General features: G+C 35.6%; 1 protein-coding gene across 2 annotated transcripts in view; it reads left to right on the top strand.

The window, feature by feature from the left end:
• LOC114541187 (focadhesin-like) overlaps positions 1–16,088 on the top strand; it is an 18,270-nt gene extending 2,182 nt beyond the window's left edge. The window contains exons 4-28 of one of the 2 annotated variants that reach the window (XM_028561171.1): positions 85–173; positions 341–382; positions 1,174–1,405; positions 2,270–2,409; positions 2,747–2,830; positions 3,257–3,275; positions 3,899–3,969; positions 5,871–6,027; positions 6,703–6,822; positions 6,915–7,037; positions 7,967–8,032; positions 8,236–8,289; positions 8,377–8,479; positions 8,748–8,828; positions 8,903–9,025; positions 9,343–9,455; positions 10,148–10,261; positions 11,074–11,205; positions 11,360–11,437; positions 11,554–11,659; positions 12,075–12,211; positions 14,371–14,568; positions 14,943–15,006; positions 15,344–15,467; positions 15,705–16,088. In XM_028561171.1, coding sequence (XP_028416972.1) covers positions 85–173; positions 341–382; positions 1,174–1,405; positions 2,270–2,409; positions 2,747–2,830; positions 3,257–3,275; positions 3,899–3,969; positions 5,871–6,027; positions 6,703–6,822; positions 6,915–7,037; positions 7,967–8,032; positions 8,236–8,289; positions 8,377–8,479; positions 8,748–8,828; positions 8,903–9,025; positions 9,343–9,455; positions 10,148–10,261; positions 11,074–11,205; positions 11,360–11,437; positions 11,554–11,659; positions 12,075–12,211; positions 14,371–14,568; positions 14,943–15,006; positions 15,344–15,420 — 2,523 coding nt within the window. In that variant the 3' untranslated portion in view covers positions 15,421–15,467; positions 15,705–16,088. Of the gene's footprint in view, positions 1–84; positions 174–340; positions 383–1,173; positions 1,406–2,269; positions 2,410–2,746; positions 2,831–3,256; positions 3,276–3,898; positions 3,970–5,870; positions 6,028–6,702; positions 6,823–6,914; positions 7,038–7,966; positions 8,033–8,235; positions 8,290–8,376; positions 8,480–8,747; positions 8,829–8,902; positions 9,026–9,342; positions 9,456–10,147; positions 10,262–11,073; positions 11,206–11,359; positions 11,438–11,553; positions 11,660–12,074; positions 12,212–14,370; positions 14,569–14,942; positions 15,007–15,343; positions 15,562–15,704 lie in introns of those variants that run through there. The other variant, XM_028561170.1, reaches the window with a different exon arrangement.

Below are 16,088 nucleotides of genomic sequence, written 5' to 3'. Positions count from 1 at the left end.
AATTAACGCATATGTAATGTTGAGGGACTACTGTATTTATTTCATTGTTTACCTGAAGTAAACTTATACCTTTACTCTTATTAGGGACGGAGAGCCGAGTTAGAACTACAGAATGAACGCGGACAAATTGACGAGAAGGCATATAACGAAGGCTTGAAGAATGCATCGTTCTGGTAAGCTTATCATATTATATGCTTTATATGCAATCAATCAAATAATCAAATATCCGGACAAAATTATTTTAGCGAGAAATTGATATAATAAGGGTTAAGATTCTTTGGTGAAGTGATTGCACGGCAATAGTTCCGAATGAAAATCAGATTTTTGCTCCAATTCTTAGGACCAGAGATGCATTAACAGATCTTCTCAAGGCTGCATCAAAGTAAGGAAATAATATTATTAATTAAAAAGTCTGCTTTCAAATTCCGGGTACTTTATAATTAGTCTTTATTCATGCATTGGCCGCTATCTTCTTATATTTTATGCTGTCCTAATTATGCATGAAATGTATAGGTGATTAAAATCCTTGATTTATACATACCTTGATTAATACCAAAGTAAACTCCATGGCAAAAATTGTATTCATCATGCATCATCATGCATGCAATCACGCACCTAAAGCCTAACTGCTTCCACTCAGTAACATCACTCCGCCAATAGCGGGGCGTTTAGTCACGCCTATATGGTTGCGTCAAAAAGTTAACAACTTGACAGAGGCTGGAAGCAGATTTAGGCGCCAGGGCACATGATACATACGATAATGAAGTAAAACATCAGTGGTCTTTGCCATACAGTTAAGCTACCCTTGCATTTGTATGCTATTGTTTTACGAACCAAATCAACAAATTACATCATATGGAAAATTTTTACAATGAATTGAAAGGGCATCTCCCGCCGCACACTTCCCGCCTAATAGGGTAGTTTTGCAGCTTCTCGTAAGAATGATTTTCATTGGCTGGACTTCACAATACATTTCTGTTTCAACCAATAGAATAGCTTCGTTCTTTAGAAAGCATAGAAAAGCATTATCCAATTGAACGAAAGCTTCCGAAAGCTGCGACATGACCCGCCTGATAAAAAGAACCAAGACAGTGGCCTCCCACTGGCTTCCCTAGTTCCGGTATACCTTGTTACATTCTAACCGCAGGTATTTTGGTTTTCATATAATTATAGAGGTAGCCAAATTATGCATTGCAATTCCTTGTTAGCATTGGCTGCTTTGGCAAATGCTGTCTTCGTTCGCACAAGCGATGATGTCACGACTAATCAGGAACTGCTGGCAAACTACAAGCGTGAAGGTTGTATTAGCACCGAGGAGTGGATTGCGTGTGTCGCGGACACATTGATAGTTACACTTGACAGAAAATTAAAAACAGTTGGGGTTCCACTGTCTTGGGGAAAGCAGGTAAGAGTGAAAAATTAAAAATAGAAATACTGCACATTGTTATGTTGTCTGGAAACTTGGTTACGCCTCTTTTAAACGTTTTTTTTTTCAGTTAGAAGTATTTTAAAGCCATATATTATAAGGCTTCTATTATAAGGCTTCTATTATCTAAGATATATGACAGAATTCGTAAAACTATTTAAAAACGTATTTTAAAGGTTTTAAATCTGTTTATTATATTTTTTGTTTCTAAAATTCACTTTAGGCTTTATTCACGTCCGCCAACTTAAAACTTTAACTTTAGCACCATAGCTGGGATAGAAGTAAAGAAACATTTCCTGTGCAATTGTGTTAGCTGGAAATTTTGTCCAACTCGTGCCTCCCTAGCCTCCTCCGGAGGCCTCTCTACACAGCTAACCCATGCCTAATATATCTAATATAAATACATAAGAGATTTCTGCGGAGGAGGCTAATGCCTCCCAAACAACTTCATATCGGATATAACAGCTATGGGATATTGCAGCTGGTGTTATCGGAACCACACTTTTACTAATTAAGTTAGTAAGAGAGTAACGAATGACTAAAACAGTAAAATTGATTGTGCATGGAAACGAGTGAATTTTCTGGTAGTATATCAAATATAATAAACAAATGAAGAATAGATAGCTGCATAAGAATTTTATCAGGCTTTTCTTAGTTCGAGTTGTGCTATCATCTGCCTATTCTTGCTATTGATATAGTGTATCGAGCTATTTTCATTGTGATAAATCGAAAAACTATGTAAAATATGATAAAGTATACATAATTTGAGTATATATAGTCATGGCTTCCAGATCTCGGGTGTTGCTTTTTATAGCTGAAATAACGTCCATTTTAAACATGCAGGTTTCATCCACAACATTGTTAGCTCAAGCTGCAGCTGCCATTGCATTGGCTCAAATCACACCATGCCTAATTGATGCTGAATTTGAGCGTTTCAAACAAGTGCTTGAAGTATTGCAGACGAGAATGTCAGGACAGGCAAAGTATATTAGATTTTGATGTTTTCAATAGCTATTTTGTATACTATTCTTGTATGTTTGCATGGTAACATTCGGTAAGTAATTTAGCTTGTAGGTACACCACTTTAGTATATCTAATACTGCAAAGTAAAAGTTGCCGTATTAAAAATTTATGTGTACCTACATGCAAGCTAAATTACTAGTTTGTATACGTTGCTGTAACCTTTTGCATGGGGATATCCTTTGGGGAAAGTACCAGGTAGCGAGATACACCCTCCCTTTTACACCATTTTTATACATGCTCCGAAAATGGAGCCGCGAAATAACAACATTAAAAGATACGTGCTGTTTTTTTTACCAGGGCAGACAGTCAAACTGTTGTACAAACACATTGTTGCTTAGCGTTGGGAAGTATTGTACAAAAATTATATGACACAAATATCAGGTAAGAAAAACTATACCAGGTTATCCGATTAGCGTCTGTGAGTTTGTATGCATTTTATTTGGGACAGGCAATCTCAACTGCTTAAGTAGTAGCGTAAATAGAACGATAATTGAGGAAAGGTGTTTGTTCATATAATCAGTTCTGCATGTCCAACGGATTTCTTTCGTTAATGCAATAGCTTATACAACAGAAATCCTTCGTGTATAACTAAATTATAGGGATATCCCCCCCCCCGAATTATCGTTCTACGTACAACCCTCTGCTTTAGGCAGGTTGACCATAGCGTCCTTGTAACGCTGCCGGAACCAGAATGCAGGGTGAAAAAGACCACTCCTTAAAGTGATGCTTCGCGTATCTAGGCCCTATAACAAGGTTTACAAAATTTAGCCTATAATTTTATTTATTTTTTTCATCGTTTTTCTTTAGTGATTCTTTGGGACAGGAGGTATAGTATACTGCCCCGGTTAAGTATTGTATCGATAACCTTTCCCGCTGATATCCATTCATCCATGCCACGTATTGCTGCTTCAATTAAGTCATACAGGCCAAAGTTTATTATTTTCAACCGCTGTTTTTCATCGGAAATCCCCAAACCGTCGCAATACAAAATAGACCCGGCATGCATGGCAATAAAATGAGAACGATGCGAATATTCTTTCGGCTTCGCGAATTTTTAAAAATTGCGCCCAAATCTTAGTGTCTTGATATTTCTATTTGAGATACGTGGCATCATGATTTTATGAGCTAAAAGCTTCTTTTGCTGAAACTCCATCGAGAAAGGATTGAAGTATAGGTAGAAAATAATGTTATTGTAGATTCCGTGACCATGTATTGCCGCAATTTTAATTTCACTATACATATAGCATTCCATATAGGTATCGCCGATATTTATTGGCCTTAGTCAAAGTTAAAGTAACCCATTTGCGCTCCCTGATATGGAATGGAGAGAACTAAGTAATGCCGCCCGTGCACTCCCCATGCACTATTGTACTAATTCTCTCCTTGAAAGAAGGCGTTTATCGAGCAAAGCAACTGTATTCTAAAAACTGGCACTGTCTTATATTTTAGGGAGATATATTACTTGCAACAACCTTTGATGCTTTAAGAAAAGAAGCCTTATCCAGTGAATCAAACAACACGTGCGTTTATTGTTATTTTCCCTTGTTCTACATGAAGTTCTGCTATCGCAGCATATATATATATTAATATATATATATATATATATATATATATATATATATATATATATATATATACCATTTGAAAAATGCGTGTTAAATACACTGATCTGAAATAAGACTGGATAAGGCATCTATAGAAGGCAAAAGTGAAGCCGGAAGTGATCGGCCGCCACCCGATTCAAAGGCCCCACTTTCGTATCATTTAATATAGATTTCTATTACAGAACCGGAGTTTTTTGCGTTTTTTTACCTTTTCCACGTTTCTGCCCGGGCCAATTTTACAATCACAAACATAGAAGCATATAAGAAGAAATTTGAGCAAAAAATTTGGAATATTTTGGCTTCATAACGCTGCGAAAACGGATTTTACAACTTCGCGTCTTGGACATCGTTTTATATCAACACCACTCAAAGCGAGCACGTTTTGATCTTTTGATACAAAATCAACTCAAAATATAGAATTTCTGTTCTTGGACAAATATTCTCAGAAAATCTGAAGAAACGAAGCGGCTTTATTGCGAACAGCAGTGTACCGAGAGGTTAGTTTTCAAAACACTGAGGATACTAGCTTCTACTATAATTATTATTGATGATTAAAGAGAACAATTCAGTTCTTTCCTATGTTTCCACAGGCATCTAAGATGATATAGCCTGGTTCCTTAAAAAATAGCCAAATTTACCAATGGCATTCATCTTGCTAAGCTTCTCAACCTTGACTTTAAAAAATATGTTTAAAATTATAAGATTGCTATTGGTTTATCTGTGGAAAATACAATAGACATGTGATGACAAAGGAACAATTTTTTGCATAAATCTACCTCAACATAGTTTGTGAGTTGTATTATAGTTTTATGTGGTCTCCAAAGAATATACATGATATTCTATTAGCTGTGATTGCTCTTGGTTCTACTTTGGATGCACCAACTACAAAGTTATTACAATTATAAAATACCAGGGCAGCCTTGAATTCTTAAACCAACACAAGGTTTCATGTTTGACACACAAGCAGAATATAACCACATTCACAACCTGGTCAAACATATTGCAAGGTGTTGTTGTATTGGAAACATAGGAAAGAACTGAATTGTTCTCTCTAACCATCAATAATAATTATAGTAGAAGCTAGTATCCTCTGAGGATACAAGACAGTGTTTTGAAAACTATAACCTCTCGGTACACTGCTGTTCGCAATAAAGCCGCTTCGTTTCTTCAGGTTTTCTGAGAATATTTGTCCAAGAGCAGAAATTCTATATTTTGAGTTGATTTTGTACCAAAATATCAAAAGGAGCACGCTTTGAGTGGTGTTGATATAAAACGATGTCCAAGACGCGAAGTTGTAAAATCCGTTTTCGCGGCGTTATGAAGCCAAAATATTCCAATTTTTTTGCTCAAATTTCTTCTTATATGCTTCTATGTTTGTGATTGTAAAATTGGCCCGGGCAGAAACGTGGAAAAGGTAAAAAAACGCAAAAAACTCCGGTTCTGTAATATAAATCTATATTAAATGATACGAAAGTGGGGCCTTTGAATCGGGTGGCGGCCGATCACTTCCGGCTTCACTTTTGCCTTCTATAGATGCCTTATCCAGTCTTATTTCAGATCAGTGGTTAAATAACTACCACCATAATGGACCCTGTTATATTTGCAAAGTTATTCAAACGATTAGTATGACCATAATGCCATATTGAACCTAGGCCTAATGCAGCTATATATACGACCGATTGTTAATAATTTCATTGGCGTTAAATAGAAATCGATAGGTTACATAATTGCATGGAAAAAAGTGGGCTATATACCTCGACACCCGAGTGTTATTATTTTAGGTCGTTGCTGAATTCTATTTAAACATTTCTTTCTAGAGAGGGAGCGATATACGGTCTTGGTTTGGCAATGTCTTCACTAAGTTACAATACTGACGTTTTGGTAAATGACCGCGCTAAATCGTCGTACTCCAAGATGGTGGAATGCTTTAACAACGAACGTGTCGAACGTGATCAGGATTGTAAGAAATTACAGGTACAGCTGTGTTGTATTTTTGAGTCACTTTCCGTGTTATAAGGAATATAATATACCTTTTACAACGAAAGTTTTCAATATCAGGTCAAGTGTTGTTTATGAATTTAAACTTTGGAGTACAGATAATGTAGGTACATAAACATATGGTCCAGAGCATAAGGCCAGGTCAAACGTGTGGGACTCCTCATGCTCCAAACGCATTTCAAACTAATGATGCGCTAAGATAGCCCTATGTATTTTTTCAGTTTTCGATTGCTAGAACATTTTTCCTTCTTGTACAGCTCCTGTTATTTTGCGTGCTATGGCACAATATTACAAAATTCGAAAATATGTCCCCAGCTAATTCAAAAGTGTTGCCTGAAACGTTGAACCTTAAAACAAAATTTTAAGCACACCAAGTATGACAGCTGCTGATATAAGATTATTGTTCAATATTATAGTGATTTGTGAGATAAAAGTTTTCATTGGAAGCTATTTGCCTTGAGAAATAGTTTTGTTCCTAACATGTTTAGCACACTTGCAGTCTGAGTTAGCGCACTTGCAGTACGAGTTGGTTCGAAGCTCTACATAGCTCTACATATAGAGATCAGTTATTCTGTAACTTTTTATTAGTTACGCTGGGCAAAAAGTCCAATAGTTATTATTATGTAGTTATATTACTATATTTGTTTCAAGGAACTTGGAATTGCTTTAGCATGTTGTACTGTGAGCCGTTTTGCTACAGATTGCCTGGAAGTTGAGTCTGTACTGAAGACATTTAATATGATTAAGGAAGTCACAGAAACATTTCCAGAGGTGGGGGTTGTTTGCTAAAATTTATATACGTATATTAGAGAAATTTCACAACAGTATCCAGCAGATCGTTAACAGACCTCATAATTTCACAGAGCGTTGATTTAGCCTCAGCATTTGGAATGCTGCTTTGCAACTTAAAAGGCTGTGGTATCATCGATAATTCTGAAGTTGTTCGTGAGTGGACGGCACACTGGAAGGCGATTGCCTCGGACAAGGTTAGTCTATCTTTTATTACATTTAGAGAAATGACCTCCCGATCGAACGAGAATGTTATTTTCGTATTTAAGCCCCTTAGTTCAAAACCCACTTGTGCAATGGTCGTTACCCAATATAAGTGTAAGGAACCAGGCAGAAGTCTTAATCGTAATATAAATATAATAACCCAACAAAAAAAACCGCATCCATATATGAGCTAACGTTTCCATTTTGACAAAGTGAATGAAATATAATATGGGTGACACATTAAGTATGAGATGTATGCAGGGTATACTATGGTATACAAGGGTAAAACCTTTTTCATCATACATGCAGGGCAGTTCTATTTCTCTCCTTCTACTCTAACACAGTCCACTCTAGCTGATTCCGTTATGTCATGCAGTGGTAGATCTAAAGGAAGTCAGAATAAATTATTCAAGCTCTAACTTGCATTCATATTGGTGAATTTTCTTTTTAAAATATTTTAAATTCGAAACTAGCCCGTGTAATTTATTCCGACTTACCCCTAATCTACAACTGAATTATCATTTGTATTATGTTTCATTCGCTTTGAAAATGTCTTTGGTTAAAAACAAAATGCTATCTTTTCTATGAAATAAATTTATTGAACAATGAATAATTATAACTATTCACAAAGTAAATTTACCAGTATGAGAGTGGACTGGCCTATAATTTCCTTGGTGGAAAAAAAGACTTACATTTCTCAAAAACATCGACTACCCGTAGTTTGTTATATCTAATTACGTCGTATTTAATCACGCAATTACGTCAAAGTAAGTTTGACGATTTAATAATCATAATTACTTCCATGCGTTTAGAGCGATGTGTGTGTTTTAAAATTATCCTGAAGCATCGTGCATATGAAGTTGTCACGTTATGACGTCATGCACTTTATTCATCTAGGTCCATTGTATTTTTACTTTCGTAGTCGCTTTCGTTGAACTCTCGCATTGCAGCAATTTTTGGACTTTCATTCCTCTTTAATCAGACACAGGTAAGCCAAGTTATCGAAAAACAGTCTGAACATTTTTCCTGATTATTTTTCATCAGAATTTTTTGTATTTTTCTGCCGCTTACGGCCGTTTCAGACGACAAACTTTTCATTTCGATTACAGACAACTTTTTAGATTAAGATTAAGCTCATTGACATTCGAAGTTCCAATTTTGTCAAGTTACAAAATGATGTTATTCTTATAGACAAGCAATTCTGCGGGGATTTCGCCTGAAGACGGAGTTAAAATTCTAAAACAGGTAAACACATAAGAAATTTTGAATATATTTATAATGATAAGCACATATAACTTATTCAATAATACTATTACACATTTTATTGTAAAGCTGCTCAATATCCAGGGTGACTACAATTTAAGCGGAACTGTTTTCAAGAACCTCGGGAAATTATACTATGCCAGCAAGAATCGGTTATGCAATCAACCAAATGGTATGTTATTCGGCAAGTACCGTTTCACTCTTGTGCAATGGCGTGCTAGAATTTCTGTAAATGGGAAACACCTGTTCACAGCATGATCAAAAGACATTCGCATTGAAGATTGCTTTATTTCAATGTAAAGATATATATATTTTGCAGAATCACATTTTCTGTGTACAAGCGTATAGTTTATATTGACGTCATTCGCTTTTTTTTAGCAATTGAGTTGTACTTAAAAACCAAGTTTAAAATCAGTAGTATTTAATTCTCTTTTCTCAAGTTCCGGATACATTGGACTACCTTGGAGAGGACTCTGTGTTAAACTGGTTAATTCAACTCATGATCAGTTTGGGGAAAGAAGGTTGGCGCGAACGTATTTCTCTTTATTTTCCACAGAATACATTTTTTTTATTTTTTGCGTTCACTATGCTTTAGTAACCAAAGAGTCGGAAGAAGTACTCAATATGATACTTCAGGTGCTCACTTACGGTCCAAAAGAAACCTTGCCTCCTGTAGACTGGAACGGAATCATAACTCCTTTGATAAAAATGTATACAGGTTGGTATGACTGTATAGTAAACTTGGCACTTGGTTGTTAAGCAGTGCCAGTTGTATCGATTATAAATCGGAAGGGAGGGGGAGGGGTACTTCATACTGTCTCCTTTTCAACCTATAATATACATTTACAGTCATGGTCGTTTTGGTGCATTTATTCGTAATAAGAGCAAAAGTCGCTAATCTAAAAAAGCTTTAGTGTCAATTGTTAATATAATTATTGCAAATGGGACGGACTGAGTCCATTCTGCATATTTACAGGATCATTCTATGCTCCCCTAAAATTCCTAACTTGATAAATTTTTGTTCATTCTTTGAAGGAAAGAGTACAACCCTCCATTTTTTGGAACTTGCATTATGTTCAACACCATCGCCAGCCACAGCACGTTTTCTTCCAAGTTGGCTGACGCAATCGGTTTACTTATCTTTTTCTGTAAGTTCCATTGTATATAGTCACACAATCTATATGATAGTGATCTATATGATCTGTTCTTCTGATATCATTGAATTGAATCCGTGATCACATCACTTTACAAAATACACATGTAGCTAAACGTTTCCATGGTAAAGGCCATTTTCATTTATATAAAGAAGCTGCAACGCCGCATGCAACATGATTATCATAGTCTAATGTGTTTTATATAAATGCTTTTAGATTTTCCTACTACATAGCTTATTTTTTATAGTGTGACGCACCTTACATACGTAGAATTTAGCTCGTTGAAGAAAGATCAAAACTTCTAGCTCTGTTCGATAATACAATATACAAATACAAATACAATACCACACGTAAAGCGCGCAGGAATATAATCAATAAAAGTACAACAAAATTGGAGTTATATAAAACAAATTACGGTACCTAAGATTTAAGGGAATTTATATGTGATTGAAGTTCTTTAACAATCACGAATTGTCTTGTTATTCATTAAGGAATGAATAATATCGGCACGTGCCAGGATACAGTAAATAGTAGTCTTCAACGATGTTCATTATACTTGAAATACTAAATTTCCGTGAAGATAAATGAAGATATCCGTTTACCTAATGGACCATGATTGTTGCGCCTGTTTCAAAATTTTAGCTTGTGTGATTCTGACTCATTGTTTGCTCTGTGTTCTCTTTTAGACTGATTGTCAAGTTCGACTATTTTCCTGTTTGCCTCAACTTTTGAATATTCTTTCTGCGAAGAAATTAACAAATATTTTGGATATTGCGGCGAAATATTTTTCTAACGACGAGGTACTGTATCATCATTTCTGCATATTTTTCTGTCTTCATGCATCTTCTTAATTCGTTTGAAGTAATGAAGGAGCGTTTCATAGTGCTTAGCTGTGAATGTGAACAAAACGATAAAAAAAACTTTTCTCCACAGGGCAAAAGAATGTCGAAAATAAAAAAATGCCTTAAAACTTCATAATTCGATTTTTACGCCTTTTTCGCCTGTCAATACGTTTTTAAATCAAATTGCCGTGATTTAGTCGCTATGGTAAATAGTGTACAACTGCATGATCTAGGCTACAGAATTTATAATTTTTATAGGTTATTTGGTACTTAAATTTGTTGCATTTTGTTATGTTTGGCCTCGGGCACAGTTTTTTTACATCCACACCTCGCAGCCGGTTCCGAGAAATCATGTGTGTTGCACGAAAATACTTAAACAGTTTGTGACAGTTTGTTTCAATTTCATAAATTAGTTTCAAAACAGTATTCCACAAGAGGTTTTTATTTTTTTATTTTAGCAACGTTTCGAACAGTCCGTCTTCAGGCTACAACTAGTTTGTTTCTCGACAAGACTATAGTAGCTATTGGCCACAACCATATTCGTAACAACCGTATTCGCGAAATCCAATGAGAGTCCTTTTGAGACTATGCAACAAGGGCGAAACCGCGCGTTTGTTTACGTTAGGCTGTAAGCCAATCAAATTGATCATTCTGGATCTACATGATGAAATATTGTTTTAGTTTATAATTGCACTCGGTTGATTCGTATGTAAAATAAATGTAGCAAAGGGAAGCGTTCATCGTTCTAATACGATACAAATTCGTTCAAGGTCGACACAAGAATAGCTGAAGCAATCCTGGATGGTCTCTGTTCTGTAATGCATATGCCCGAGCCTCCAAAATCCCTTTGTATTAAAGAGACCATAGAGAAGATATACAATTATTTTCCGGTAGATTTGAAGGTACAAATGTAAATCTAATTCTGATTCCCTGTTTCCTCGTAGGTCGAGTATGGAAAAAGCTAAATTTCTCGGTTAGGTAGACATAGTTTGGTAAAAGTCTTTGGTAAAAGGTTAATTGGCAGACTGTTTAAATATAATTACTGATTCATTTTAGATGCTTGTACCGAAACTAGTAGCTTGTGTTCAATGTTTAGAATCTCATGAAATCGAGAGTTTGACGGCACCAACAGAGGTTAAAAACTGTTTACTATATTTTTTATCTATGACGTACATCTTTCTTTCTCTTTAACTAACATATGCCAAGGTTATAAGCAGATAACTGATTTCGCGACGATGTTTTATGTTTAGGAGAGTTTTGCGAAGAGCATTGTGTTTAGAAGAAGAATAATCCTGCAAAATCCATCAATGTTGAAGAAATTATTTAAGCCTTGTATTGATTTTACTCTCTCTTCAAGTAAGAAGTATATTTTATTAATATGTTAAGTGATTTATGGGGAATGAGTTTATATTCACCGACCCTGAGGTGAGGAACTGTTTTAAGAAGGTGATTTTTGATTTCTTTATCTGTGACTTCGACAGAAACAACTGTCGCCATTTTGAAAAACCCACTTATAGGTGATTATCGGCGTGATAATCCAAGATCCTTCGACCAATCAGTGGTCAGAATTTTTAATTATCACCTTTGTGAATACACTAATTATTGATATTCAACATAGTAGCTGACAGATAATGTCGACATGTGTCTTTTGTCCCGAGATGCATGGTCTTAAAAAATTAAGATATAAATTGAATCGATATCTCTTCATGAACAAGTTTTTCCCGGCAAATGTTTATGTTTCCTATTCGTTTAAACTTTGTCACTTTTTTAGTGGATGTAAAATACGATGCAATGATGTCTCTTGTTTCGACAATATCTTGTGTGGAATTAAGGAGTGACAGCAGGCTTTCAACGGAATGGATCTTGCAATTCTTGGCAGAACTTTCGTCTACAAAAAGTGAAACTAAGGTAGCGATGGGGTACTCCTGTTGCGTATACTTTGATAAGCCGATAATATCCCAATGGAATGTGAAGTCGGGGTAAATGTTTTTAGCGAAAAATCACGTAATATGACATCGATCACATTTCATTGTGTTAGGGTGGTATTTAATTCACATGAAAATGTCATTACATTAACTCATTATATATTCGATTCAATAATCGTGAAAATCGGCACTCTTTGAAGAACATTAAATTTACATTAATATACAATCTTTGTGCATTGGCCTAAATCTACTCACGCGATTGGTCAAAATCAATCACGTGGTTTTTTGTTGCCTGGCGACAGATCATGGGAATCATAATTTATTCCCAATTACCCATGAAATCCTTTTTTCGCAATAACCCATGAAAATCATGGCCTGACAGCCTGCAACGAAGCTTTGATCTTCAATGCAGCAATCAATTAACTGAGATTGTATATTAAAAGTGTTAGAGACTTTATGTTCGTGTTTTGTTTACAAATAAACGCACTTGCTGAACATACCATGAACTCGAAATTTCAATATCGCACTTGGCCTACGGCCTCGTGCAATATTGAAATTTCTCGTTCATTGTATGGTCAGCGCGTGCATTTACAGCATTTGCATGTCATTTAAAGAAATGAGAAGAACATTAAGATGATTGATATTTCAATACCGCTGAAAGAACTACAATATCGTTGATTGAACATCAATTGTAGTAGTGCGAAGTTCAACAACAACACCTTATTATATATTCCGTAAAGTGAATATCAATAGAACGAAACGCAGAACAATTGCGTTAACTTATTCATCATTAACATTTTCGAAACAACAATAGCAATAAATCAAACGACATTTAGCGTAAAGAAATACTCATTTACACAAAGTTCTTTCATCTGCGTTCTAATATGTATACATAATTTACAAACAAAAGATAGTTATAAAGGCACAGATGAGAAGACGTTGTTCACTTCAAAACGTTGAATTTCAAAAACAAATTTTGATAGCAGCTGTTGAACGGAATGTGCACTGCCTAACCATTGCGAAATGTACAGCATGGGGCAGACTTATGCATGCAGACCTACTTGCAAGAGAACACATCCAGGGATAAATCATTATATTGCTGTTGTGTGAGCAGACAAATGAATTATGATAGAATGCTAGAATGCGAATTCTAATATTTACTTTGTACACCTTTACATTAATGAATATTTCTCTATGCTAAATGTCGTTTGATTTATTGCTATTGTTGTTTCGAAAATGTTAATGATCAATACTACCATTTGCGTTCAAGCTTGCGGCGTGCGATTTTAAAACGTACGTTTACCGTTTTAAAACGTACGTTTGCCATTTCAAAACGTACGTTTTGTTATGCCCCCTGTCATGTTTAGACAGTGAAATTGACATGTTTTTGAAGTTCAAACGAACTTAGCTAATATCCAAAAATAGGTTTATTACATTTGTAATGTTTACGGAAGTGTTTTATAAGAATTACAAATGGAACCTTACTCTGTGAGAAAAGTAAACTTATACAGGCGCAATTTTCTTTTTTCAAATAGCTGCATTCAGTATTTTAAAACCGTATTTACAAATAACCCAAACATGAAAGGGGGCGTGACAAAACGTACGTTTTGAAACGGCAAACGTACGTTTTGAAACGTGAAACGTACGTTTTAAAATCGCACGCCGCAAGCTTGAACGCAAATGGTAGTAAGTTAACGCAATCGTTCTTCGTTTCGTTCTATTGATTTTCACTTTACGGAATATATAATAAGGCGTTGTTGTTGAACTTTCGCACTAATACAATTGATGTTAAATCAGCGCTATTGTAGTTCTTTCAGCGCTATTGAAATACCAATCATTTTAATGTTCTTCTCTTTTCTTTAAATGACATGCAAATGCTGTATTTGTCAACAAAACACGAACATAAAGTCTCTAACCCTTTATCATTACACGCCACAAGTGTCGGACGCATGGGAGAAGAGAAGCATGGGGATAGAAATGTCAGAAGTTACCATACTATACTCAGATGTGCCTAAAACACAAATGATCAGTTATCAGAGTTGCAAGAAAAAGAGTTGAAATTATCGATAATAATTTTGCCAAAGATTTTTATGCATTAAGAAATAAGTAACATATACACCATTTACTTTGTTCAATTTGCAGACAGTTTTACTTCTTCTGACTACGTTCACACTGGCAATATCTGGATACGACAATGGCATTTTTCAGATAATTCTTGCACTTCAAAAGGACAACCTGTTCCAGAATCATCAAGCATGGTTTGCTTTGATAAAAAATCTGTTTCCGTATAGTTTTGCATTCCTGCTTGCACAGCCGCAATGGAAAGGACGTCTTGAAGAGGTAAGCTTAGAGGTGCCCAACAACAACCTGGATTATTATAATATCCGGCCCATCCAAAGTGAACATATATTCCTGGGATTATATATATACCACCGTCTTGGTATTTATATTCGTAGCTTAACCGGATGCGCGATCCAAAGGTATTCATATCCATTCTTGCGCGAATGAAAAACTGTTTTTGATTCATCGTGAGACTATAATGTCGCAGTTTTTTACAGGAATTTTTTGTTCGGAGATCCTCATTCTACTTATAATTTACGCCTCCATGGTCGTAAAAAGCATTTTTAATAAATCCATATATTTTTCTAATATGTTTTGTGGTTGATTTCTAAAGCTGCCTTGATATGACCGCCCAATGACCGTTTTGTTTTCAGACAATCCAAAAACTACTGGCGACGTGCAAGGATCTTGATATGGAAGAATCCTCTCTTTTGCTAGGTATATTTCATTTAACGATTATTCTCAACTCGTCCCCGCTTAGGCAATTATCGCGTAATAAGATTACTAATCTCGCAGACAATAGTCAGCCTTTCATCGCTCACCCCCTCCCCAAAGAAGCTATTTCCACCCGTACTAAGACTTTTCTAATCTAAAGCCGTATCCCAATTTTTCAATAGACTCTCCTCTGGTCGGGAGAATGTTTACATTTTTAATCATCATTTCAGAAATTTTGCTTAGCACCTCCACTACAATCCCCTATAGACACAGGCTTTTCCCCTAACGCCATATCAACATGTCCACTCACAATCCTCCACAATATTTATTTTTTTTCTAGATTTCTTGCTCGAAATGCGGAATTTTGATGTTTATGAGAAACACTCAGTTTGGAGTCAAGTGGTTTGTTGCATGTAACAACATCATTACACGCACCAAGGAACGTTGGAACGAATGCAGCTATCGTAATATTTTTACAGTCATATTCACGTCTAAGACATAATAAAGAAATTAAGATTTGGGACGCGAAAAAGACGACATGAAAATGGTGAATAAATTACGTGGCATGTCCATATATAGGCGCAACACGTCAGCTATTCGCCATTTTCACGTTGTCTTTGTAGTGCATGTCGTAAATCTAAATCCGTCTAATATAGAGACTACGACGCGTACGTGAAGTAATACTTCCCTTTTTCCCACAGTTTGACAACATGCGTACTTGGTCAAAGCCGTACGATAAACATTCAAAAATGGGCTCCTGACACTAGCAGCTGTTTTCATGTTCGTCCACGTCGTAGATTTGAGCATCTTAAACTGCTTAAAGGTGGAACGAGAAGATAAGAGAACTTGACTAAGGTTGTCGTCATTGTCTAGTTAGAAACTCTGGCAAAATATTACACCATTCGTTGCTTAAAGTCTATCAATTCTTGTGTTGAAGAATCGATTGAATTTGAACTTCATACCATTGAACAAGATATGTTATTTTTTGTGACGCTTTCATTTCAGGAAACAGGCAAAATCATGGTAAAAATATACATGCTACATTACGTAAGATTTGAATAAAATACAATATTCGATGCAAAATT

The sequence above is a fragment of the Dendronephthya gigantea genome, unplaced genomic scaffold, assembly GCF_004324835.1.
Source record: "Dendronephthya gigantea isolate DGI-Jeju-01 unplaced genomic scaffold, DenGig_1.0 000272F, whole genome shotgun sequence".
Taxonomy (NCBI): domain Eukaryota; kingdom Metazoa; phylum Cnidaria; class Anthozoa; order Malacalcyonacea; family Nephtheidae; genus Dendronephthya; species Dendronephthya gigantea.
Note: the sequence above shows the minus strand (reverse complement) of the source record. Positions and strands in the feature narration are given on the sequence as shown.